This window comes from Phyllostomus hastatus, unplaced genomic scaffold (assembly GCF_019186645.2).
Source record: "Phyllostomus hastatus isolate PE091 unplaced genomic scaffold, TTU_PhHast_1.1 phas_contig_210, whole genome shotgun sequence".
Lineage (NCBI taxonomy): Eukaryota > Metazoa > Chordata > Mammalia > Chiroptera > Phyllostomidae > Phyllostomus > Phyllostomus hastatus.
Genome location: NW_025333737.1, coordinates 37850260 through 37875838, shown reverse-complemented (window position 1 = coordinate 37875838; position 25579 = coordinate 37850260). Strand labels below are relative to the sequence as shown.

Sequence of the window (25579 nt, the reverse complement as noted above, 5' to 3'; positions counted from 1 at the left end):
AGGCAAACGCAAGGCTGATGTGCGCACCCCCCCCCCCCGCCGTGAACATGAGTTCGACACCCCTGTTACACTGCATCTTATCAGCATTGGCATCCGCAACCTTTGGCCTACTGGGTGTGCTGAAAATACCCCTCGGGATCTCACCAGGGAGGGGGGTGACACCACAAGGGCTGTCCAGGGGCCAAGTGCTCCCAGACTGTCTGCTGGCTGCCGGTTTCCCTCCCGTTAGGAACTGCAAATGTCAGACACGGCCGAGCTCTCCCCCGGATCTTCCCCAAGTAGCCGTCTCAGTAGCACGCAGGCTCACGGAACCTTCCTCTCTCCCGGCAACCTCTGAAGAACTTATCTGGGGTGATGCTGATCATTCACAAATTCATGTTTTCATGAAAAGGTACAAAATACCTATCTTCATTAATCACTTGTGAACAGTTGGTGCACGTGCTCGGGGTAGCAGAGGAAACCACATTTCGAAAGAGAAAAAACAATGCCCTCCAAGTAGGATGAAAAAAAAAAGAGATTAGACGGGAACTTTTAAAATTAGACGGGCACACGCACAGAGCGACCACAAAGGCCTTGAACTACATGGCCAGCACTAAAGACGTCCATCGGACACGCTTTACACAGTCCCTCCCGAAGATCACCTCTTTTACTCCTTCAAACACTCTTGGATGAAGCAGATGTCCCCAGCCCCTTGAGGGTGAGCCACAACAATGACTGCAGCACTGGTTGCTAGGGATCGACTGGCCAGAATCACCATTAGGACAGTCTTACATACGCTTAACATCGTGGACCAAATACAATAATCTGATATAAGCGTACATATTCAGAAGCCAAGAGCAATCACACTGAATTATAACACCAACTACCTCTTTTATACCACTAAAATGTTCGTATAAATAAAGACCGTCTTGAAGGAGGAAACAAATCACAAAGACAAATGATAAGTGGACATAATGAGACAGTCCCACGCATTAGCCTCGGAGACCAGGGAACGGACGGTGGCTGATTAAGGACCGTGAGCAAAACCGGCTGTTTTCTTCCCGACCGCCTGCTTGTGCAGCGCCGCCCACACTCCAGCACTGGGGGACCCGTCCTGAACCCTGGACCCCAGTTCCAATCCATCATTCTTCCCCTGACTCCGCTCCTGGAGAAATTCTCTCTCCAAGTTACAGCACAAGGCCCCACCACGTAAGAGGAGGAAAGTCTGGTTCCAAGACAAACTGTTCAGAAGGCTGTGATGAAGTTCATTGTAACTTTAAAACAACTTTGTGTTAACTTGTTACTAGCTGAACAATCACCAGTAACCTTGTTTCCTAGCACACCGTACTAGCCCGGACAGAAGACGTGAACCAACCACAACGGACTAACCATGTGGGTACAAGGATTACATCACAAGTTGTTTTTCCACTAAATGTTAACAGCACTAAGTAAACCAAAGTGTGCAAATACTTGCGCAACTGTGAAACTGCTTAACTTTTATTGTCTTAAACAAACTTAAGTTTGAATTGACACTACCCAGCGCGTAACTACAACCCAGAACAGCCTTCACGCTGTCAACCAACAACTCGAGTCTGACATGATTTGCGCTCTTTAGTTAACTTGTAACATGTGGCTGGGGGAAAAAAATCGCGACTTTCCCAAAGACAAGCTTTTGGCTCTTAACTTTTTCTCCGCTGAAAGAACCACTGAGGTCCGAGGTGCGCGGCCGGAGTCCACTTACCCGATCCTTCATCCTCCAGCTCTGAGCCAAGGACTTGGAGCCTTCGATTTTCTCACAGTGCCTCTTCTTCATAAAAGCCAAAGGCAGGTTCCAGTCGGTAAGGTCGGCCTCGTCTTCCTCCCCGAGCCCCAGGAGAGGCGACTGCAGCATCTCGGACTCCATCGGCGGGGGTGGGGGAGGGGGAGTCCTTGGCAGCAAGCGCTCCAGAACCTCCAGCCTTAAAGGCTAGTGTGTACCAGAACCGGGGAAGTCACAGGAAAGAGGGGGAGCAGAAACGGAAGTCGGTAGCGTGCGCGGAGCCCCTCACTCAGGCAGAAAGTCTGCTGAGATCCTTCTAACTCCGAGCGGGACGTCGGAGTTGGGGGGCAGCCGGTGGGGAACGGGGCAGCCCCGGGAGCGCCGCACGGACGCACACGCCCCCGGGCTCCGGGCCGCCGGCTGCTCCAGAGGCGGTCCGCGCCGGATGGGGCCGCAGGCCGAGCTGTCAAAGGCGTGCGACACTGGAGGCCTCACGATGACCCCGTGCGCGGCCTCCGAGCACAGGCCCGCAGGCGGCCCGCTCTAGCCGTCGGTTCGCGCCTGGGCGGAGGTCTCCGGCCTAAGGGAAGAGGTCCAGAGAGCCTCGGGCCTCCCCCGGCCACGCTCAGCCCTGCGGGTCCCGCACTCGCCGCAGCTGCTGCAACCAGAGCCAGGACCGGCCCATCGTGCTCGCCCGCACCGGCTGCTCAGCCCCGGGTCCGTGCGACCGGGCCGGTCCTGGCCCTCGGCCCCGTGGCCCTCTCCTGCCTGAGAACAAGTCCTGAGAAACGGACGACACGGAGCCGCGCAGCAGGCGGGCAACGTGGGCTTATGGGGTGTGCGGAGTTTTGTCCTCTGGTTTGAAGCTACAGTGAAACTCCTCTCATCAGCACATCAAGGAGGACGCCATATTTGCGAGGCCCATCATGCACCGCGACGTACGGCGTGGCGAACAGGCCAAAAGACGTCAGAGCGTTCTGGCCGCGCTTCCCCCCGAGGCGCCGAGCGCGGTCCAGGCCCCATCCCGTTACCATGGTTACCGCAGTTCTGCTTTCTAGACTTTATCGCCCTTCTGTCGCTGCATGATAGCAAAGTCAATCGTACAAATGAAACTACGTAAATGAACTTTGAAAAAATCTTGTTATTACTACGCACGGACCTACGTGCTTCTGCCATGAAAGGGTTCGACCCCTTTGTTGTTTCCCGCAGATGGTGGGAAGGCAGCAGCGGGCGCTTCGGGAAGAGCAGCCCCTGGGACTATTACCCCGGAGCAGAGGGGTCTTTGTTGGTTTTTGTCTGTGCGCCTGTTCGTTTGCGTGCGAGCGGAGTCTTTCCCAGTACCCGTTAGATTTTCTTTTTTAATTTGTTTGGGGAAAACAAGTCCAGCGATGATCCTTTTTGTCCAGCCGCCTCCCTCCCGGAGCGGTTTGTGGCTACTCCGACCCCGACCCTGCGCCGCGCGTCCGGCGGCGGCGCCCCAGCGCGCGAGCACGCCCCCTGGGTCCCTCGCCCCCGTCTGCTGGGATTCCGCGGCGTCGCGCGTTCTTGGCCCGGACGGAACTGTGGGCCCGGAGGGAACGGCGACCCCGCGGCCTGCGGGGCCTGCCCCAGGGCCCGGCGGGGGCCCGCAGACCCAGGGCTGGGCGCAGGTGCGCGCGCCCGCCTCCGCGCGGTCGCCATGGTGTCAGGATCGCCCCGGCCCGAGTCTGGAGTCTGGGCTGGGTCACATTCCATCTCCCGGCCGGCCGTGGTCGGGGCCCCTTAACCAGCTCGGTCTTCGTTCGCTCAGTTGTAAAGCCGGGGTAGTAGTAACACCTGTCCTGGAGGACAAATTGAAGCTGGGAAGGTGCCCTGTGTGTGGCCGGTGCCCCTTACACTGCTAGCAGTGGGTAGCCAGGTGGAGTGTAGCACCCCTGGGTGTGTCACTAACCTAAAGCCTCAGGTGGGCTCTGGCCGACCCCCCCCCATTTCCCATGTGGTTTCCCGGGGCTTTGACACAATGGTGGCCCCTATCCAAATCTCCACAGTGTCTGTGCACCCTTCAACACCCGAGTGCATGACCCCACCTCGGATGCGTCTGGCCTAGCAGGTAGCACGCATCTGATAGAAGTTCTGGGATTAAATCATTATCTTTCCAAATGTTCACTCCACTAGGCCAGCTCTAGAGACTGAGTCTTCCGTTACACCCAGGACCAAGTCCCCGGAGTGCAGATGGAGGCTCAAACTTCCTTCTCCCTAGTCTTCATGTCGGCAAAACACACCACAGACAGCAGCAGAGGCTTGGGGACTGCGGGGGTCCTGAGAAGACCCCCATTCTCACCTGAAGGCAGCGTCGCTGTGTCCCCCGCAGTGCGCCCCTGGTGAAGGCCTGGGTCACCGGGCCGCAGGTCACTGCTCCAGGCACACCGGCCGGAAGCCAGAGCTACAGAACAGCAGCCGCACTGACCCGGCTCGTCCCCAGCTCCCTGCGAGACCCTCGAGAACCCACTTCGTCTGCGGAGACTCGGGCTCCTCACCTGCGGAATGTCCTGCCCGTCGGACTGTCTCCGTGGAGGGAGTAAAGGACCCTGTGGAGCCCAAACCTGCAGGCTGTCAGACTGCAGGGAAGCTATTTTAAAATAAGGAGGCCCAGTATGTCCCGCCCTGGACGTGTACCGAGCCACGGGGACAGGGTAGGCGGGGGGTTTGGGGTCTGCGTGTATTTCTGAGTCCGGAGACCCGGATGAGAGCTCAGCATCAGCCGGACGTGGGGATACTGGACAACTGTTTCCTCCAGGGGTTGCGTCCCAGCCACACGCTGGGCCCTGGGTAAATACTGGCACCAAATAAATGAATGCCGTGAGGCCATGGTGCCATCCTTCACCCAAGAAACCGGAACAGGGTTTGGTTCTGCTCTCCCACAAAGCGCGGAACGAAGCACTTTTACCAATGTGACCCCAGACCCCAGAGGCCATCTGGGGTGCGCGTCTGGAACGGAGGGTCGGGGTGCACGCAGGCTGGGCCGCGCCCCCACCAGTCCCTGCAGACGGCGGTGGGGACGCAGCCCTTGCCGGTCCCCCGGCCCCGCATCAGCGATGCGAGGAACCGAAGGAGGTGAACGGCTGAGGACACTGCAGGGTCCGCAGGCTGTGATTCACGTAAAAACCAGGAAGGGGCTGTTGACAGCCCAGCAGCTCCCAGCCCGGCGTTTCAGGAACGGGCTTGAGTCATCTCACAGCTTCGTGACATTTAGAAGAAACCTCGTTCCGGTGTGTCACCCGTGACTGTTCGAGTCCCAGAGCGGCAGGTGGAAGTGCGGCTCCGGGTTTCAGGGAGGCCAGGAGCGTCTGCGCCCGACCCGGACCCGGGGCTGGGAGGCGAGGGCTCGTCTTTCTCCCCTGGGCGGCCTCGCCGCCGCCGCCGCCCGCCACCCGCTGGCCCCTGGGGCCTGCGGTTCCGATTCCCAGTGTCTCCGAGTCTCCCCAAAGCCTCTAAATCAGATCGTAGAAAACCGGGGTTTGTGAGTCTGGGAAAGAAGCACAAAGCCGGGGCTGATTCAAGCTGCAGAAGTGGGCGTCGATGACATCCCGCTGGTGCTGAGCATCAGCCGCGGGGGGGGGGGGGCTTCCAGGCCCAGCTCGCCGCCGCCAAAGCTTGGAGCAGCCTTCCACCTGCCCAGCCAAGGCTGGGGGGCTGCTCCCAGCACGTGAGGGTGACAGGTGACCCTTTTCAGCCCACTCCTGGCTGCTTGGCAACCGAAGCCAGAGAGATGCACGGGTGGGCAGCAGTAGGTTCAGCGTCGTATTATTATTTATTAATTGTTGTGGTATTTTCCTTGGGAGCAGCTGTAACCCTGCTTTTGCCCACCCTGTGTAGATAGCAGTGCGGGCAGAGAACACAGATGCAAACCCGCGTGTACACAGGAGTCAGGGGCACATATACGCAGTGCAGAGTGGGGGGAGGGAGAGGGTCCGGGGCAGCGCCTCCCTCCCGGGCAGCCGGCTGCCGGGGAAGAACTAAGGAAGCTGCCAAGCCCGGCGCTGGCCCGCTGCGAGGGACAGGATCTTTTCTCAAACCCAGACCGCGGCAGCCCCGGGGCCAGGCTCTCCATTTGCAGAAAGGACAGGCTCCTCCCACCCTCCGTGCAGCCTCTCCGTTCCATCAATCAAGGCGTCCAATGCGTTTTGTCATCGAGAGTCCGGAGCCAGAGTGGAGGTCAGGAGGACCCGAGGAAAGCTGGTGCTTTGCTGAGCTGTTTCCCACTCAGGGAGGCCGGCCAGCTTCCATCCTTTCCAGAGAAATCTCTGCTTAGCCTAAGAGAAACCAAAATAGACAAAGTACTTCGCTTTTGTCTACGCATCATTACTGTTTTTAGCAAACCCAAGCCGCTCCCCCCTCCCCCCCGCGCAGGTCAGAGGTTTTGTTGACCTGGCGGGGAGAGAAGGGCTGGCCTCGCACTGCCCTCCGCCATCCATCCCGGAGACCAGGCGCTGGGCTGCGGAGCCCCGAGCTCCGCCCCCTCTCCACCCGCCTCCTCTGTCCGAAGACACGGGATCTGCCCGCCTGTGGCTTCACCCCGAAGCACACTTTCCCACTCTGTCCATAACTTTTCCATGCGAGCAGAAACCGTTCTTCCACTGCAAAAGGGGGGTGAGGCCTGAGCGGCGTGGGGGCCGTGGTAGGAAGCGTCTTCATGCCCAAACTGCACCCACTGCCCACGTCGCTTCTCTCAGAATGAGACTTATCACCCGGCCTCAGCCTGCAAGGGCCCGTCACAGACGGAGAAGGGAAGGCATGTGCCAAGGGGAGGGGGCCGCAGTGGGTCCTTACCAGAATGGTGACTGTCCCCCCAGACCTTCCTCCCCACTCTGGGGGCGGTTTCGTAGCAGCCCCTGAAGAGCCCGTCTGGGGCCACCCCGGGGCCTGGCTTCCATCACAGACTCCCTGGCAGGTCAGCCTGCAGGGCCCCGTGCGCCTGCGGCCCCCAGCCCCCACCGGCTCAGACTCCGCCCACCATCCGGCTGCTGGGGACTCACCGCGCAGAGGGGCGAGGCCAGTTTCACGAGCCCAGTTGGTGTGAGCCCCCCGTCCTCCCCGGGACGCTGCAGGGAGAGACAACGAGGGGTGTTCTGTGCCCAGTGCAGACAAGGAGCTTGAAAGGGCGGAGGGTGGGGGGAACCTCTTGTGATAGAGACAACATGGGGACAATGTGTCGTCCAATCAAAACATGCAAACTGAGCTTTACAACCTATCATCTTAATCATATTGCCTACAATGAGATCCCACCTTTATGAAAATACAAATGATACTACCCACCGTCTCTTTCTGAAGTCCTCCTAAGCCCCCCGTTTGTTATTTTATGGAACCCTCCCACCTGTCAACGGGGCTGGGGCTCTCAGCAAACCCGGGTCCTGAGGGGCCTCGGCTAACCCGGCTGCAGCCTCTGCCTTCAGTGGGAGCTCAGAGAACAGGCCTGCGACTAAAATACTATAATCCCGAACGTGTCTGCAGCGAGCCGAGCTGTTTTCCTGAGAATTAACTCGTTTAATCCTCCTAATAACCTCACTGGAGGCTGCTGCTTTACATCCATTTGCTAGGAAAGAAATCGAGGCAGACAACTAAATAGCTTTCTGGGGCCCTCTGTGCCGGCCGGGGCTGGGCCGGAGCCCCACCGGCGCAGCGGGAGGCGGGAGCCCTCCTGGGGCCTCCGGGCGTCACAGGACCTGTGTCCAGACTCCCTGCTCTGGCGCGTCCACGGCTGGGGCCCTGGGAGAGGTGCTGGCGGCACCCGGCCCGGGGTTCACACCTGAAACAGGGAAACGGGGGGTGGGAGGGGCGGGTCTGCATCACAGAGACAGTGTAAGGACCGACTGAGCCGGTGCCGGCCCGCGGTGAGCTCTCTGATCCGTGCCCTGTTGTCATAAGAAATCGATTCCGCCTGCTTCATGGGAAACCCGGCATGTGTGCCTCAGACACGGATTTTCTTTTATTTATTTATTTTGGAATAATCTTCATTGTTTTTCCAAATGGAAACCTCATGTGTAGGGTGGCAGGAACATGTAACACAGTGATGCGTTGTGTCTCTCAGACGTCACTAGGTAAGGCCATATACTGTTTTTTTTTTTAAAAAAAGATTTTATTTATTTACTTTTAGAGAGGGAAGGGAGGGAGAAAGAGAGAGAGAGAGAAACATCCATGTGAGGTTGCTGGGGGCCGTGGCCTGCAACCCAGGCATGTGCCCTGACTGAGAATCAAACCTGCGATGCTTTGGTTCGCAGCCCACGCTCAATCCACTGAGCTACGCCAGCCAGGGCCATATACTGGATTTAAAGAGCAAAGGAGCCCTGGCAGCTGTGGTTCAGTGGGTTGAGCCCCAGCCTGCAAACTGAAAGGCTGTAGGTTCAATTCCCAGTCATGGTGCATGGTGCATGGCTGGGTTGTAGGACAATGTTTCTCTCCCTCTCTTTCTCCCTCCCTTCCCCTCTCTCTAAAAATAAGTAAATAATTTTTTTAAGCAAAGAACGTCACCATAAACACCCTGCGTAGAAATGTCCAAACGCGTGGCCCAGCTGCTGCGGGAGGCGGCGAGCTGGGGTGGGATCGGGCGCAGCCCTCCCTCCGCTATATTCCCAGGGAGGTAATTTGACATTTTAAATAGCATCGCATAATACTTTGACAACTGCACTTAAATTTTAAAAATAAAAAGCAATAAATAGCGGCTGGAGGAAATTGGAAAATGTCAACAAGGATCAAGAAAAAAAATTAAAGTTGCCTTCAGCCCACAGCCCAGAGTAACCACCACCGTTCCCAAGTCCCGTGTTCCTCTCTGCCTTTCCTTCTCTCTCTCTCTCTCTCTCCATATATATACATATATACATATATATAGATATATATGCTTCTATTTGTTTTTTCTACATTAAAAATCACATTATTCTGAAACAGTTTGAACATGAAAAGCAAAACAAAGCAAACACTTTGAATCCACTGCCCAGACATAGCTGCTGTTAATATTTCTTTGCATAGCCTTCCCGCACACAGAGTAATCCGTATGACAAATAGACAGACTTGCATCGTTTTCGCCAAGAAGAATCATTCTGTTTTATGTAAGCAGCGCCCTTTCGCGCAGTCCTTCCCTCTGCGGCTCGCCTTTCTCCACGCACGGCAGGAACACGCCCTGCACCCCCTCGCCCCGCGTTCTCCAAACCAGCGTCCGCGGTGGCTGCGTGCGCCCCGGGCGGATGGAGACGAGGATGTGGCGGGGCCCTCGGAGATCGGCTCCCACTTTTCATTGCTCGGGTCGCGCCTCACGAGGCCCCGCCCTCCACTTAGGCAGGTGAGATTCCACGGGCTAGACCTTGGGTTACGAAGCGCCTCCGTGCACTTCCGAAGTCATCCCGAGGGGGCGCTAGACCAGCACGCGGAGCCCTCGGAAGGCGGTGCGTGCTGGACTGGGCGCTAAGTAAAACCTTGGTGATCACCGTGGCTACCCAGTCCACCCCGTGGACCTGACCCTGTTCCGCACACAGGCGTGCACTCGCTACTCACGACGGCCCCATTGTACAGACGAGGAAGCTGACGACTAACTCGCCCGAGGTCACGCAGCTCCGGAGGGGTGGGACCAGGACTCAAAGCTGCGGGCCCAGCCCGGAGCAGAGGGGCCCGGGTTCTGCTGAGCATCAGACCCCCAGCGGGAGGGGCCCTCAAGGCGCAGACGCAGCGTGCCCCTCACCCTGAGGTCAGGGGATGGCGGCTGGACGGCCACCTGGGGTCTCCAGGGAAGGGTGGGACCCGCGGGGGCAGCGTCCAGGCCTGTGTCCGAACCACCACGCTCACCATACAGGGGGGCTCGTCCGCGGCGACGTGGGGGCAGCCACGTGGGCTCCTGGGAAGTGGGCTTCAGCCAAGTCCCAGACTCGCGTGCTGCTGTGGGCAGGGCCCGGGCTGCGCAGCTGCGCTTGAGCTGCGGGTGAGGGCTGGAGCGTGTGGGCGGGGCCAGGTCTCCGGAGTGACCTCACGCCCTAGTTGCCTGGGGCAGCCTGACAAAATTATCATCAGTGTCCTCTTGCGTTCCCACAGACGTCCTGGCCAGATAACAGATGAGACCCCCGCCTCCTACCCCCTCCCACGAGACGCCCTACTTCCTCCTCACTCCGCGCATCCCTGTCCTGGTCGAACCCTCGTCTGTCCTCACGCCCTTTCCCAGCCACGCACGGGCTCCCCGCGCACGGGAGCTGTGTCTCTTGTTCTGCCCGGCGGATGGCATGGGGCCTGGGGAGTGGCGGCGAGCAGTGTTTGCGGCGTGACTCGGGCGGGCGGGCGGGCGGGACCCAGGGAGATGGTGCGGCTGCCCTGCCCGTGGGCATGCCGGGGCACAGGCCCACCGGTCACACCTTAGGGCCACAGCGGTGACAGCCGGCCCTTCGGCGGGAACAATCACTGGGCAAGGGGCAGACCTGGGGACTATCTGGAAACTCCCACCCACCCCCAAGGAGAACGGGTGCCCCAAGAACTAAAGGACCAAGACTTAGGGGCCATGCTGACCCGGACATGAAAAGATACTTTATTTTGAAACAGGGTATGGGACCCTCCTTGCCCGTGAATCTTTATTTTATCCACCTCTGATTATTTCCTTGTTTTAGTCAAGTCATGCTAAGTGCCAGGCCCCTCCAATCTCAACAGGAGGCCATGGTCCCCACACAATAGGTCAATACAGGGGTTCGGGGTGACCGCTGGAGCACACAGACCCGTTCTGCCCTGGGGGTCCCCTGCCGCCAGGGCCCAGGCATCCTCTGCTGGGGGTTGGCTCCAGCCTGGGGCAGCGGCTGGAGGGGAGTCGAGGTTTCTATTGGCCAGGCCTGTGCCTTACATCACCACCGACCTCGTTCTGTTGGCCAAATTTGGTCACGTGCCACGGCCAAGGCAAGGGAGCCTGGGAAATACATCTTTTGGGGTTTTTTTAAAAAGATTTTTTTAATATACTTTTTAGAGAGGGGGGAAAGGAAGGAGAAAGAGAGGGAGAGAAACATCAGTGTGCGAGAGATACATGGCTCTGTTGCCTCTCGCACGCCCCCATCTGGGGACCTGGCCCAAACCCAGGCCTGTGCCGTGACTGGGAATCAAACCAGTGACATTTCGGTCGGCACTCAGTCTGCTGAGCCGCACCAGCCAGGGCTGGAAATACAGTCTTGGTGTCCAGGGGGACCTGGAAATAAATTTGGTGAAAAAGCAACCACAGGATTTCTTCCCAGAAATGAAAGCAAACACTTGAAAAAGGGCTGGGCTCCTTTCCTGGGGCCGCCACCACGACGCACCTCGGATGGGCGGCTTACGATATAGCAGGGTGCTCGGGCTCCCCGCTCTGCGGGCCGGGAGTCAGAAGGGAAGGCGCGTCGGGCACGGCCCCCTGCGAAGGTGGGGAGACTCTGGCCCAGGCCCCCAGGAGCATCCAGTGTCACCTGCGACCCCTGGCCTCCACCAGCCACCCTGGGGCTCCTCCCTGGGGCTCCGTGTCTCTCCTCTTCTGAGAGGACTCCAACCACCCTAATCTTGTCCTATATCTTTTTTTTTTCAAAGATTTTATTTATTTATTTTCAGGGAGAAGGGAAGGGAAGGAGAAAGAGAGAGAGAAACATCAGTGTGTGGTTGTGTCTCACACGCCCCCTACTGGGGACCTGGCCTGCAACCCAGGCATGTGCCCTGACTGGGAATCGAACTAGCGACCCTTTGCTTCGCAGGCCGGTGCTTAATCCACTGAGCCACACCAGCCAGGGCTTGACTTATATCTTAATTAGAGCTGCAAGACCCTATTTCTAACTAAGGTCACACTCACAGTACAGGGGCTTAGGGCTTGGACGTGTGTCTCTGGGGGACATGAGTCAACCCATCAGGAACAAAGGGTGTGACCTCTCACACGTCCCCAAGACGCCCACACAAGCTTCCAGAGGGACAGTCCCGACGACGTGCTCAGCTACGGTCCCGCCTCCCCGGCCCAAGGAGCCGTGCTGTGCTCTTCCCACTCGGTAAGTGAGCAAAGGTTTCCCATCTCTGTTTTCTTTGTATCCTTCCCTGAGGACATTTGGTCACTGTTTCTAGAGAGAGAAAGGGACGGAGATGCTTCCATTGGCAGCCTCCCCTACACGCCTGGACCAAGGACCAAACCGGAGCCTTTCGTTTAGGGGACCACGGACATTCCCACCAGGTGAGCCACGCTGGCCAGGGCCTGTCCTTGTCTTGATAGACACTTCTCGAGAAAGACACAGAGACTGCAGAGGGTCCCAGGAATCACAACATCGCTAGAACCGAAGGGTGACACGCGGCCAGCCCGAGGGCTGGGGACGGGGCGCCGGCCGGTGTGCGCCAGCCCTGGGCACCGGGCTCGGGAGCCGGAGGGCGTTTGCTGGGCGGTGAGCGGCCACCGCAGGACACAGCCTGAGCTGGGGTGGGGGGCGCGTTGAGCTGGCGGGGGCCAGACACCCAGACAGCAGCAGCTCCCTTCCTGCGGAAAGCCAGGGTCGGCGGCAGAGAGGACAGACATTTCCATCTCCCCGTCTGAAATTGATGTTTCCGCCGAGGAGGGCTGGACCGCTCTCCACAGACGCCCAGCTGCCGCGGGGCGAGAGCTCCGTCTGGCTGGCTCGTCACCTCGGCGAGCCCGGCCTGCCGGCTGCAGGGGTTGGGGGCCGTCGGTGCCGCCGCACGCCGGTACACCGTGTGCCGGGCCCAGAACACCCGCCCCCGTGAATTATTCACAGCTGTCACCTCGTGATATGTGACCGCGGTCCGGGCGGCGTGTCAGCCGGGGAAGAATCTGTAAAGCAATCTGTGTGATCAATTTTTGTCATGGTTTTGGTCGTTATTTTCCCCTCATAACTCTCCATCTTCCTCCCGTATTTTTCTTCCGCCGTTTTAATCAGAGGGACCTGTCAGGAGCGCGTCTGGAAGTCTCCGCCTGCACCCCCCCCCCAGCAGGCTCCCCCCGCCCTGCGGCGGGGGCACAGCCGCGGCGCCGGGTCAGGGTTTACGACGCAGGTTTTCCTCACAGATGGGCCGCCGCCGCCGTGGTGTCGTCTTCTCAGGTACACTCTTCCCTGCGTGTACGTGGAGCACGGTCTGCACTTCTGTGCATCCTTCCACGCGTGCTCCCGAAAGTTGTGGGAAGGGGGCCGGGACACGCAGGGGACCCACTCCTCTCCTTAGAGCACCGCTGTCACTTCCGCGGCGTCCCCAGCGGAACAGTGTCCCTGCTCTGCTCCTGTGGGTGAGTCAGGAGTCCCAGTGAGCCCGAGGGGGCGTTCCTGGGGGGCTGCTGAGAGCCCCGCCCCAACCCGAGCACAGGCGGGGGGAAGGGAGTTGAGAGAAAACGGGTTAAGAAGCCTGCACCGGGCCCGCCGACCTCCGCTGGGATCGAGGCCTCCATGATGATGAGGAGGAGCAGGGCTACCGGCCGGGCTCCAGGCCGGCTCCGACGCTCACCTCCGGGGCCAGCGGCTGCATCGCCGACCTGAGGTCGTCCAAGGTCGATGACAACAGGTTCCGGGTTAGAACCGCCCTACCCTGGGCCAAGTCTCAGCTCCGAGGGCGTGCCTGCGGCTCCCTCCGCCCTCCGTGCGTTTCCCCCCACGAGCTCTCAGTTAGATCTCAAAGGGAAGGAGATCCGGGCGGGAGGCTGAAGGTCTCACCAGCCCCTGATGCCCCAGAGGGAGCAGCTGGCTGTTCAACCGTCCAACCGCCCAACCGTCCAGCCTGCAGCCTGTGGGGGCGAGTGGCCAAGGGGTCCGGTCGGCAGCGGGGCCTTGGGGATAAGACAGAGGCGACTGCGGCCAGGCTCTGCGGCTCAGAGCTCTGCCCCCTCGGGCAAGCCACTCGACCTCCCCGAGCCTCGGTGTTCGCATCTGCAGAACGGGGAGAAGAGGGGCTCACCCGGCCCCGAGCTGTGAGGCTGCAGGGGCTCTGAGGGCGTTTCGCAAAGTGACTCTTTCAAGACTTCGATCTCAGCAGGGCCCACCCAGGGGCTCGAAACCTCCGACAGAGCAGATTCACTCCAGGTAGATGCGGTTCCCACCATCACCCAGAGGTTCTCGGGGGCCCAATCCGGTCTCCTCTCCCACCACATGTCCTTCCAGCGTCCCCCGGCTGGCTGCACCCGTGGTGACCGACCTCCCGCTCCTCCTGGGACCTCCCGAGCCGAGCTCACCCTCTCCCCCGGCCTCGCGCGTGCTGTCCCCGCTGCCTGGAGCACTCCTCCCCAGGTGCCCAGACGCGTCCGTCCTGCCCGCGCTTCACGGGGGTCCCTGCTGACGTCACGCCTCAGAGAGGCCTCCGCTGACCGTCCCCTCTGCCTCTTCGCCTCCCCTTCTCTCTCTCTCTCTGGCCCTCACCACCGCCGGGCACACTTAACATTTACTATTTATTTATCTATCTATCGAGCGCCGACCCCTCTGGAAGGCAGGCCGGGCCAGGGCGGGGAGTTCGTCTGTCTGGGAGTCGGCGCTGGGTGAGCACCTGCTGGGCGAGGGGCCCGGTGGCTGGAGTGCTGGGAAGGAGTCCCGAAAACAGACGAAGTTCAAGGTCCCAGAGCGGGCTGGCCTGGGGCCTGGCAGGTGGCGGGACGGCCCCTGGAGTTCTCCTGAGCACCTGCTGCAGGGACCCCGGGTCTCTGAGTGGGACACGGCCTCCGTCGGAGGATCCTAAGCAGGGGAGCCCCATGGACCCAGCCAGTGTCCCGGTCATTTCTCGGCCGCAGGGAGGCAGGGAGACGGGCGGGCGGGGATCCCCCGCTCCCAGGGGAAGAGGGCAGTGCCCCCCGCAACCCCCTGCAGTTCTCGGCAGCAGTTAGGGAGTCTCCTGAGGTCACCCAGTGAAGCGTGGAAGTGGCCCACAGCTGAGCGTGGGGGCAGGGACGGGGCCCAGTGGTTGGCTGGCTGGGGACGGGGTGGGGGGACTCAGACAGCACCCCCACGTTTCTGTCCCTGGCAGTCTGGGCGAGGGGCACACAGGCCCCGAGTCTGTGCGGCAGCCCCCAGCCTCGCACGGGAGCCGCTGTGTGGAGCTGCAGGCGGCGGGCAGAGTCGGGCTGGGGACCAGGCGGTGGGGACAGGGTTGGGGGTGGCTGCCCTGCTGCCCGCGGGCTGGGGCGGAGCCAAATGTGTCTGCACGGGGGAGGCTGCCAGCCGGAACTGGGTCAGGGCACCACCCGAGGGGTCTGGGCACGGGCAGGCCATGTGGGGCCCGGGATGCACAGTGGGGTGGCACTCAGGGGTCCCTGTCTGGGAGACAGCCGGCATGCTGGGAAGGACACAGGCTCTGCCCAGCGTCCTGAAAACAGAAGCTGCGCCTTGAGGGGTCTTCAGGGCGGGTGATATCGGACCCCTGCAGGACAGTGGGGAGGGACAGGGGTCTCTCTGGGTGACCACGTGGACTGGGAGCCGGCGCGAGGCTCCTTGGGGGGGTGGGGTACCCCGGTGTCATTCGGAATGGGGCCTGGAGGTCCTGGGGGTGCAGGTGGGGCAGAAGGAGGGGCTTTGGGCGACATCCCTTCTGTAAGGCGTGACGTTTTGTGACACGCGTGAAATGCCGTGTGTGCCCGTGCACAGTGGCGGCGCCCGCGTGAGGCTGGCGCCGACTCGTCACCCACAACCGTGGGCCCCAGGGTCCCTCAGCCTCGGCCCCACTGCCATTCTGGGCCACTGATTCTCTTTTTTGATTCTGCTTCTACTTCAGCATTTTTAAAAAAAACAAATGCTGGTAAGTTGAGCGCGCAGTCCAGGGGCACCGAGGACATTCGGGCTGTGCCGCCGTCACCCCCGCCCGTGTCCGCACTCTCGTGAACCGGACACGCGTCCCCATGAACAGTGACCCCCCCGCCCCCACCGGCCCAGGCCCCCACCATCGCAGTCTCTGTCCCTGGGCCTCTGGCTCCTCTCGGGACCTCATACAGCAGTGCAGTCACACAGGACCTGTCCTGTCGTGTCCGGCTGCTGCCACCGAGCCCAATGTCCTGGAGTTTCCCGCACACGCTGCTCCCTCTCTGTGGCCAGTCACGTTCTGGGCCGAAGCTGCTGTCCGGGGCGCCCTGTGCCCTGAGGGTGCCCGGCTGTGCCGGGCTGGGCTCCCCGCACCAGGCCCGGGAAGCACTTCTCTCCGCCCAGTGCTGACAACCCAGGGTGGCTGCCTCCATGGCCAGACGCCCCCGGGAAAGTGACCGCTGGTCGAGGCCGCTGCCCCCTGCCCGCTGGTGTGTGACGACCCCAGCATCCCCCTCCTTGGACCCAGGGCGCCTCGGAGAGCAGCCGCGGCCGCACAAAGGGACGGGGCACCTCTGGGCCACGCATCCAGCCCTGGCTGCGGCCCAGCCCCCGAGTCCCATCACGAGGTTCCAGCCACACACGGTCCACGGTTCCCGGCAGAGCCGCTTCCTGATGTTGGGGCGGGGCTTCGCGACAGCCCTCCCTGACACACGGGAAGCATATGGCACCGGGTGCTGGCAGCCGGGCGCTGGCAGCCGGGCCCCCTGCGCGCTGAGGCTGGTCCCTCCCTCCCTCCCTCCCTCCCTCCCTCCCATCTGGGGAGACATAAATCCTCCCGAACGCCAGCCCTCGGGAGCCACGGGAAGTGTGTGCGCGTCTCCGAGACAAATGGACCCGCTCTGCCCCTGGGCACCCAAGCTGGGTTTTCTTGAGCGATCCGGGCCCTTCGAGGACACCGCCGAGAGCGGGGGCTCCCCACCACAGTCCGTGGGGACACACACACACACACTCGCACATGCACAGAGGGTGTGTCTGGCGGTCGGGGGGGCCACGGCCAACTCCAGGCAGGATTGCGGGGCTGGGTCCTCCCCACAGACCCAGCCTCACGTCCCGAGTCCCGCCCAGATCCCAGAGAGCCCTGCCTGTCCCGCCAGCCCCGGACGAGACCCCTCATTTCCTGGTGAGCCTGGGGGGGCGGGGGAGGTGGGCTCACAGGGGCTGAAGACGTGGGGGAGGCCAGGAAGCCGCAGAGAGGAGCTTGGTCAGAGCGTGTGGGGTGGTGCTCGAGGCCTCGGTGGGGAGCCCCACCCAGACTCTGGGGACCGGAACCGGAGCGGCTTACAGTGGGAATGGACTTCCGTCCTGGGGCCAGAGTGCAGCCCAGGCTCAGAGCGGTCCTCCAGCTTTGGTGGGAACATTCCGGAAAAGCAGGAGATCTGCACCACTTCTGTACCCCTCCCCGCGCCCCACCCTCTCCCTGCCACGTGACTCCAGGTCTCCTCTGACCCTGGCCTGGGTCTGGGCCTCCGGCAGGGTTAGGTCAATGCAACGCTGGCCGAGGAACCAGGCAGGGCCTGGGAGGGGCCTGGGGCCGCCCTTGACCCCGGCTCACCTCTTCGAGAGAACAAGCAGCCGCCCCCTCAGCCCCCCCCCCACCCAGGGAGGGCGAGAGGCCCGCGGTGGACGCGGAGGCCGAGACGGGACTGGCTTGTCGAGCGTCGTTCCAGTGCCCACAGCTGACCGAGGCGGAAAGATGCTGCCCGCTCCCCGGCCCGGCTTCTGGGGCCTGTGATCGCTTTGCGCAGAGCCAGGGGCCCCCTGCGCCTTGGTCGACACTGTCTGCAGCTGGTCGGGCCTCCCTGCACGCCCTCGCCGAGGGGAGGGGGCGGACTGCCGGGGTAGCCCAGAAGGAGGGCGATGGGCCCTGGACTCGGCTGCCGCCTGTCAGCGGTGCTGTGACGGCTCTCGAGTCCAGTCTCCCCGGCGTCTCCCTCCATCTCTCCCTCCCTCCCGGGGACGACGGGGACACGCCAGCTCCAGGGAAGGCGCCGTCCTGGCCCCCAGGCGGGTGTGGCAGCCAAGCAGCGTCTCTGAGAGCGAGAGACGGTCCAGCCAGAGCCCCCGCCGACCCCTCAGCCTCCCCTAGCCCCTGGACCTCCCTCCAGGCCTGGCGGCCCTGGGCAGACGCCGGGCCCCACGTGGATGGCAGCGTTCCTCACGACGGCCAGGAGGCCCGTCACCGGGGGGCAGGCAGACAAACCAGGGTCCACGCAGAGCCTGGGACCCGATTCAGCCTCCGAGAGGAAGGCCACCCTGCCACCCTGGGGTGGGCCTGCCAGCGATGAGGGGTGGGCGTTGTACGACTCCTCCCCCGTGAGGTTCCTGGTGGGGGCGGGTTAGGATTAGGGTTAGGGTTCGGGAAGCAGGGAACTATCGGGACAGATGGTGGGGTCGGCCGCCCAGGAACTCGGACGTGCCTGACGCCACCGGGCTGCGCAGGTCAGCGTGGCTCCGCCAGTGCATCTCGCCCACGTGTATCTCACCACCGGTTTTGAAGGGTGGCCTGTCCTGGGTTCTAGCTCCCCGAGGCCAGCTGCCCCCAGCCGTCAGGGAGCAAAGCCCCCGGTCAGTGAGATCAGAGAGGTGTGAGTGGGTCAGAGGTCTGCCCCCACCCCTGACCCCTGCCCCTGCCCCGGTCTCAGCGGGGACCCTCAGCGTCCTCTTTGCTGCAGGGGCCCCGGGCACAGCGGTGGCTCCCGAGGGAGATGCAGGGGAAACAGAAGCCCCTGATGCTCCTCGGACCCCACAGGACTCCGGCTCACGCTCTCTCCGCCACCTGCGTCCTCCAGCCCCAGCCCCAGCCCCAGCCCCGGCTGCAGGCTCCGCAGCCTCCATCTCCCACATTCTGCCTCCAGCACACACACACACACACACACACACACACACACACACACACACGGCATTTGCCGGCTGAGACAGAATCCCCCAGAATGCAGTGTCTCCGGGGAGTGACTGCAGGAAAAGTCTCCAGCCTGGGATCCCGGACAACAAGGATGTGCTGGCGTTTGTCCGGTGCCTGACCCCTCTGTGCTCTAAGCAGGAGGACCCGGGCAGCCACCGTCAGCGTCTGCTGAGAGCACCCAACTCTGCCGCCGCTCGCCGCCACGGAGCAGGAGACCCATCTGCTCTGCTTGCTTTCCTGGGCCTCCAAGAATCACACGTGTTCGGCACGCATAGAGTCTTTCCATGCTGGCCTTTAGCTCGGTCTCCAAGGAAGAGACATTGACATTGACGGTCTCGTGCCCAAGTGCCGACCCTTGAGGACAAGGGGATGGTGAGCTGCCGTGCCAGGCGGAGAAGCAGGAAAGCGGGGAAGGGGCCTGAGGTCTGAGTTCAAGTCCCGCTCTGCCCTGACAAGCTGGGCCACTCCGGAGCACTCCCTGCCCCTCCGGGAGCCGCTCCTTCTTTTCTGGCCCGGCTCCAGGACGGGCGACCCACCGCCACCCGGGTTCATCCTTCGGTCTCTCGTGAGCGGGGCTATCGTGAGCGGGCCCCCCGGGGCCTCAGCTCCGAAGGGCTGGGTGTCTGATCTGCCAGGCGGAGAGCTGTCCCCCTGGACCGCCCCCGCCCCTCCCCTGGCTGCTGAGCAGGGCCCGTCATGCACGACGTCCCGGCACCGTCACAGCGTCCTCCTCTCCCTTTAAGTGAATGACCTTCACCGACCCTGCTGCCCGGGACCTTTCGTCCACGGTCCACCAGGCCACCGAGGGTGGCCGGGAACGGAGGCTGCACAGCAGGCGCCCTCCCAACGTTGGAGCCCGTCCATCCACCAGGACGAGGTCTGCTGCCTCACGCTGCACCGGCAGAGCCCAGACGGCCCCGCATGCCGGCCAGGAGGCCCCGGCGGCCCCCTGGACGCTGACCGGCACTCCGTGCGGGACCCGGGGAGTCCCGGGGTGTCCACGCCCTGCCCTGCGCCTCATCTTCTGTCATCGTACCAACACCCCAAACCCGGGCAAGGGATTTGTTACCAGGGGCCCTGGGTTGTCGGTGAGGGAGAAGGCTAATCTTGAAATGCTGAGAACGTAAACCACCACCATAACCCGGGGACCCAAATAACCCTCCAGACCAGGCGCTGCTTGATGAGCCACCTCTGTCCTCCGGCACTCAGCCTGGGGCCGGCAAGTGGCGGGGGCGGTGGCGGGGGGTTCCTCAATGGAAAGACAGGTGGGTGGGTGAGTAGATAAGTGGATGAATGGGGTTGGGTGATAAATGGATAAGTGGATGGATGTATGGGTGGATGGATGGGTGGGTGGGTGGATGGATGGATGGAAGGATGGGTGGATGGATGATGGATAGAGGAATAAACAAATCTCTTTCCAAGGAACAGAAGTTCTTCCCCAGAATCTACCACTTAGCAACCTTGTAACTTCCCTCATTTGCAAAAGGAGCTGGGGGTAGTTCTCCTCCTGCCCAACCCATAAGGTTCTTGTGAGGATACAATCAGATGCTACAAATAAAGGGGTTCGGCTACCTCTGCAGAATGACACTAGTGAGAGGAAGCCTTGTTCAAAAGAACGTACTTTCTTCGGCCTAATAACTGATTCTAAAACTCAGTCAACTGGTTCACGAATCCTCTTGGGGGGCACAGCTCCCCCGACGTTCTTTAGGGCTGGGGCTCAGAAGAGGGGGCTGCCTGCCTGGGGCATCGCGCTGGGGCACCGGTCCCTCCCACGAGACGAGGAGGTCGCGCAGGGCAGGCACCGTGTCTTTGCCCTGTGAGCCCCTTTGTCAGCGAGGAGGAGTGATGACAGCCACTCGAGTACCTGCTGCAGCAGTTTCGGTGAAATAACCAAGTCGTAGCATTAAAAAGACACAACTTCACAAAAAGACAACGATGCAGACGTCCCAGCGTGAACCGAGTCCTGGGCCAACTCTGAATCCAGAGCCGGCCTGTCCCACCGGCCTCCCCTCGCCCTTGGTCGGGGCGGGCGGTGCTGGGGACGGTGGGTCTCAGCAGGGGTCGAGGGCACTGCAGCCAAGCTGGGGGAACTGGGGTCCACGTGCAAACGCCCCCTCTTTGTCTCAGACATTGACCAGCCAGGCCCCAGCGGCCCGCACCCGAGGGTCCGGCACTCGCTTCTGCACGAGGGAGCAGATCCACCCCCGGACCGGGGTGGGGGCTCTAGACCAAGGCAGCCAGGCTGGGCATCCAGAGAAAGGGGGTGCAGCGGTCCCTGGCGCCCTCAGGCTCATCCCAGAGCACCCCCAGAGTGCCGGCAGGTGCCTGCCACCGGGCTCGCTGGGGGCCCAGAGGAGGGAACACGGGGGCATCCCAGAGCAGCCCTGTGACTCAGGCGGACCCTCTGGGAGGGCACGCTTGGGACTGGGGGTCGGCGAAATGACCGCAGGAGGTAAATATCAAGGGTTAACCCATAGGCCCCCCTCGTCACCAACCCGGATCCCCGAGCGGCAGCCGTCACGCTTTCTGAAGGACAGCAGCTGGGGGTCAGGAGGGGACCGCCTCATTAGAGCTGTGCATGTCCCGGTGTCACACGGGCACGAGACGGAACAGATCCGCTCCACCCACGTCCTGTCGCCGGGAGCCGGCCCCGCCGATGATCTCTAATTATTACAGGAGTCTCCGATTTCTGGGCTGGTTTCCAAGGTCACTGCTGTGGCCCTTCCTCACAGCCGGTCCGTCGCAGCCAGCCGCGCCGGGCTGCTCACCAGAGAACTCAGGCGGGGGAGGGGCGGGGGGAGCAGGACAGCCCGGGGGGCTCACGGCACGGCCGGCAGGACCCCCGAGCCCAGGGACCCAGAGCAGGAGGCAGTTCCCGTGCCACACGCTCCCAGCCGGCCGGGCAGAAAAGCTACCGGGCGCCTGGAGCCTGGAGCCTGGTGCCTGGTGGAGCGGGCGTCTGCACCTTTTCCCCTGGAACCCACAGGCGAGGAGGCAGGTGCAGCCTGCGCCCCCGTAGGAGAGCTCTGTGGACACAGGCGGCTTACGGACCCAGGACCCAGCTCTCCGGGTGGTGCTCCCACCCCCACCTCCTGGGAAAGCTCGTACTTTTAGTTAAATAAAGTGCACCACGTGTTTCCCCCGTGCATGCAATAGTCACTCACTCACGGGACAGGTGTGGGTCTGTGCTGTGCTGGCTGGGGGCTGGGGACCCCAGGGGGGACACCTGGGCAGCACAGCCCTGATTGTTGCGGGAGGCGCAGTAAAGAGTTGCAGACTGGCCAGTCGGCCGGCACGCCAGCAGGGCTTCTGAGCAAGCTGCTCCTGGAGAGGAGACCAGGCCTGGAGCGGTGGCGCGGGGGACAGGCACAGGCGCAAGGCCTCCCGGTCCTGAGGGATTACACAGTGTGTGGGGTGGGGGAGGGGGGCATTACACTTGCATTTAGTAGGAGAAGGTGGGGCGCATTCCTTGGAGGGAGGGAGGGGAGGAGGGGAGGGGAGGGAGGGGAGGAGGGAGGGCGTGCCCTGCTAAACCCAGGTACGGGGGAAGCCCTTTAACTCCGATTTTTGTCTTGCTGCTGACCCCCTCTTGGTGCCCCTTTGTAAAGACGGACTCGGGCAGCAGGCAGTTAATCCGAGTTACTTCTGAGCTGCTTCCGCAGGAGCTGTGGACCCCCCCACCCCTCCCTCTCCTAATCCTCTACCTCACGTGACCTCGGGGAATTGACACACCCACCGCTGTTCATTACAGAGGACTCGGGATTTTAATTTTTTTTTGAAAATTATTAAACGAGGACATTTTCATCTCTTTTAGAGAGAGAGGATGCAGAGGGAGGGGAAAGGAGGGAAAAGGAGGGGGAGAGAAACATCGACGTGCGAGAGATGCATCCACCGGCTGCCTCCCCCGCGCCCCCCACCGGGGACCCGTCCCGCGACCCAGACCTGCGCCCCGACCGGGAATCGAACGGGAGACCTTTCAGCTCACAGGGGGCCGCTCAGGCCCCTGAGCCACGCCAGCCAGGGCTTCACCGTTATTTTCAATTGTAGCGAAAGACACACAATGTGAAGTGGGCCACCTTCAGCACGCCCGAGAGCCCAGCTCGGGGGGCTCAGGCACACGCACGCGGTTGTGCGGTCGTGCGGCCGCCCTCCCCAGGGCTTCCCGGCTCGCGGCGCGGAAGCTCTGTCCCCACGACACGACACGCGGACCGCCCCTCCCCCTCCCGCAGCCCCCGGCCGCCGCCGCCGCCGCCTGCTTTCCGGCCCAGAGAACCTGACCACTCTGCTCCCTCACGGCAGCAGGACCCTGTAACCTGTGTGTCCTGTCGTGTCTGGCGGGTCCACTCGACACACTGCCTTCCAAGTTCATGTGCGTGGCGGCCCATTTCCTTCCTTCCTCTGGCCGAATGACATTCCACGGCACGGGCAGACCGGGTTCTGTGTGTCCACTTAGCCACGGGTGGACACTGTGTTTTTTTCCACCTCTTGGCGATTGCCGTTCACCAGGATCTCCTCCAGACGGTGCTTTGTTTTGAAACCGGAAAAGCCGGTGTTCGCGCCGCCTGTCACCTACTAGAACCGATAAGCGGACTCCGGGGTTGACTCTTTACGGGTGCTCTATTCAGGGGGCCGGCGATCGGACCTGGGCAGTGGGCGTCTCGCCCCGGAGCACAAGGCTCAGACTCCATCTCGACGGCTGGCAGCCCTCGCCAGGCACAAAGGCGGAACTGCTTGTGGCCCCCTGGAGTCCGGGGCGGGGGGGGGGTCGCACCTTCCGTTCCTGGAACAGTAGCTTTTACACGCATTGATTACTAAGCTTATTAGCTATTACCTAAAAACTTTCCAACATTTGAGTCCCCCATCAGTTTGGGGGACTTCCGCTGTTTACGTAACGGCTCTTTGTCTTACTTGAATTCAAAGCAGTTGTTTTCTTTTCTTTTCCTATTATTATTTTATTTTTTTTATTTTTAGAGGTCAGGGAAGGGAGGGACTGCTTGGGGGGTGCAGTGGATGCCCGCCCCAGCCCCGGCGAATGCTCAGACGGCTAACGAATCTGCCCGGGAGAGGGTTCTCGGGTTATTCCCACTTAACAGATGAGGAGACTGAGGCACAGAGAGAAACGCACCCCAGAGCACTTGTTCAGTCCCCTGCCGGGGTGGCGTTGGAGCCGGACAGCCTGACGCGCGAGTCCCCGTTCTCACCACTTTGCTGGAGGGCCTTGGGGTCCCCGGAAACACACAGAGGGAAGCGGGAAATCCGCCCAGCAGGCCTGTGACCCTGTGACCTTGTTAAACACGACGCCCGTTTACTCCCCTGAGCACCTGTCCCCGGGCCTGGAGTTCCTGGAGAGCGAGAGCAGAACGGGACGAACCCCCCCACACACCCCCCAGCCCCAGGCAGATGATGACAGGGGGGCAAACTGCAGCCCCTGGTTCCCACACCCTGGCAGCCCAGGGGCCCCGGAACAGCAGCCCCCTGCCCTTTTTAATCCAATTATAACCCAAGAGAAGCTCAAAGCCCCCACCTTGCCCCCCAGAGCCGGTGTCCGTCTCCATGCCAGCCCCTCCCCTCCCCTGGAGAGGGGGCAAAAACTTGACTCCCTGCGCTTGCTTTTCTCCTCCGTGAATTCTCTCTCAGCCCGTGTCACCGACCACCCCAGCAAAGCCTAACTGTCATCACGTGGGAAAATAGTCAAGTCCCAGGCCCCTGGCGTGGCCCTGAAGGCCACACGGCTGTCTCTCCGGCTGGGGCTCTGCAGCTTAAAAACCTCGGAACAATCCCGCACAGACGCCCTGGCTTCCTCCCGCCTCCCCTGGGCCCAGACGCAGAGACCGGGGACTGGCCCACCCACGCCCCGCCCTCCGCAGTCCCCAGGAGCCGGCCGTCGCCAGCCCTGAATGAATCAGACGAGACGAAGGTGAGGCGGCCCAGGGGGGTGGGGTGAGCCGGCTGAGAGCCCCTGACAGTGTAACGAGACCCGGCCGAGTGGGCGATGGGCTCCCACTGAGATTAGTTTTAATCCATTGTTAAGCAACGGTTTAATATTTTAAGAGTTTTAGCAATCACAGAGAAATGAAAATATTTTATGATTTTCTTCCCTCAGAGCTTTCAAAGGAAGAACATAAAACAAGTGACAGCAATTTTCTAAAACACCTTTTCTGTGGAAATAATTGAATGTGTTCACTTTTTTACTTTTTAAGTTGTTTTACGCTCGTGTGGAGCCCAGCCCGACGTGAGCCTGAGCAGGAGCGGAGTTCTCGGACCCTCTGGCACCCACATCCGACCTCACCTGAGGGGTGCCATGGGACACACAGCACCCAGGGTGGCCCGGCCAGTGCCTGGCTTTGAACTTGCTCCGTCCACCCTCCCAAGGTCTGGGCCTCCTCCCCCTCCCCCTCGCTGCTCCCAAGCCCTGCCTTTCCAGTCAGGAGCTGGGAAGCAACCAGCAGAGGCCGCAGGGGAGGAGGAGTCGAGGACGGGGCCACCTGTGCAACCGACTCTGGGGTTCTAGAGGGGACGGAGCTCCGATTCTCATGTTGTCATCAGTTCCCGTCTGGGATCCGGTACCGTGAGCCTCCTCCCATCCATGCATCTGCCCACCCACCCACCCTGCACCCATCCCTCCCTCCCTCCCATCCGTGCACCTGCCCACCTACTGACCCACCCACCCACCCGTGTGTGCACCCATGCACCCATTTGCCATCCACCCATCCATCCACCCACCCATCATCCATCCATCCATATGCCCACCCACCCCCCTGCCCACCCGTCGCTCACCCAGCCATCACCCACCCCTTCTTCCGTCCCCCTGCCCAGTCGCCCTCCGCACGGGCAACAGCGTGTGCCGAGCTCCAAGTCAAGGACGCACTCTCTGCAGGGAGACGGAGCCCAGGACCCCGTCTGCCTGTGTCTGCCACCCAGTGCGCTGGGTGCCAAACCGAAACGTCCTCACGGCACGCTGGGCACAGGGGACAGAGCGCCCGTGCTCAGGGCGAGGGGCCTCGCAGGACGGGGCCCCTGCGCTCAGCCCAAGGAGACCAGATGGGGCGCAGGGCGGCCGCTTCCGGGGCCCCCAGCCCTGCTGGGCCGTCCACCCGGAGGCTCCACCTCCCACACCCGGTTCCTGCCCGCGTGTGTGGACACTCCGACTGTTCT

The 25579-nt window shown here is 61.8% G+C and overlaps 1 protein-coding gene across 1 annotated transcript in view; it reads right to left on the bottom strand.

Moving 5' to 3' along the window:
* The window catches only part of RPTOR (regulatory associated protein of MTOR complex 1), a 100087-nt gene extending 97051 nt beyond the window's left edge, over window positions 1–3036 (bottom strand). Inside the window, exon 1 of the mRNA XM_045836190.1 lies at window positions 1721–3036. Coding sequence (XP_045692146.1) covers window positions 1721–1882 — 162 coding nt within the window. The 5' untranslated portion in view covers window positions 1883–3036. The remainder of the gene's footprint in view (window positions 1–1720) is intronic.
* Window positions 3037–25579: the final 22543 nt, after the last annotated feature.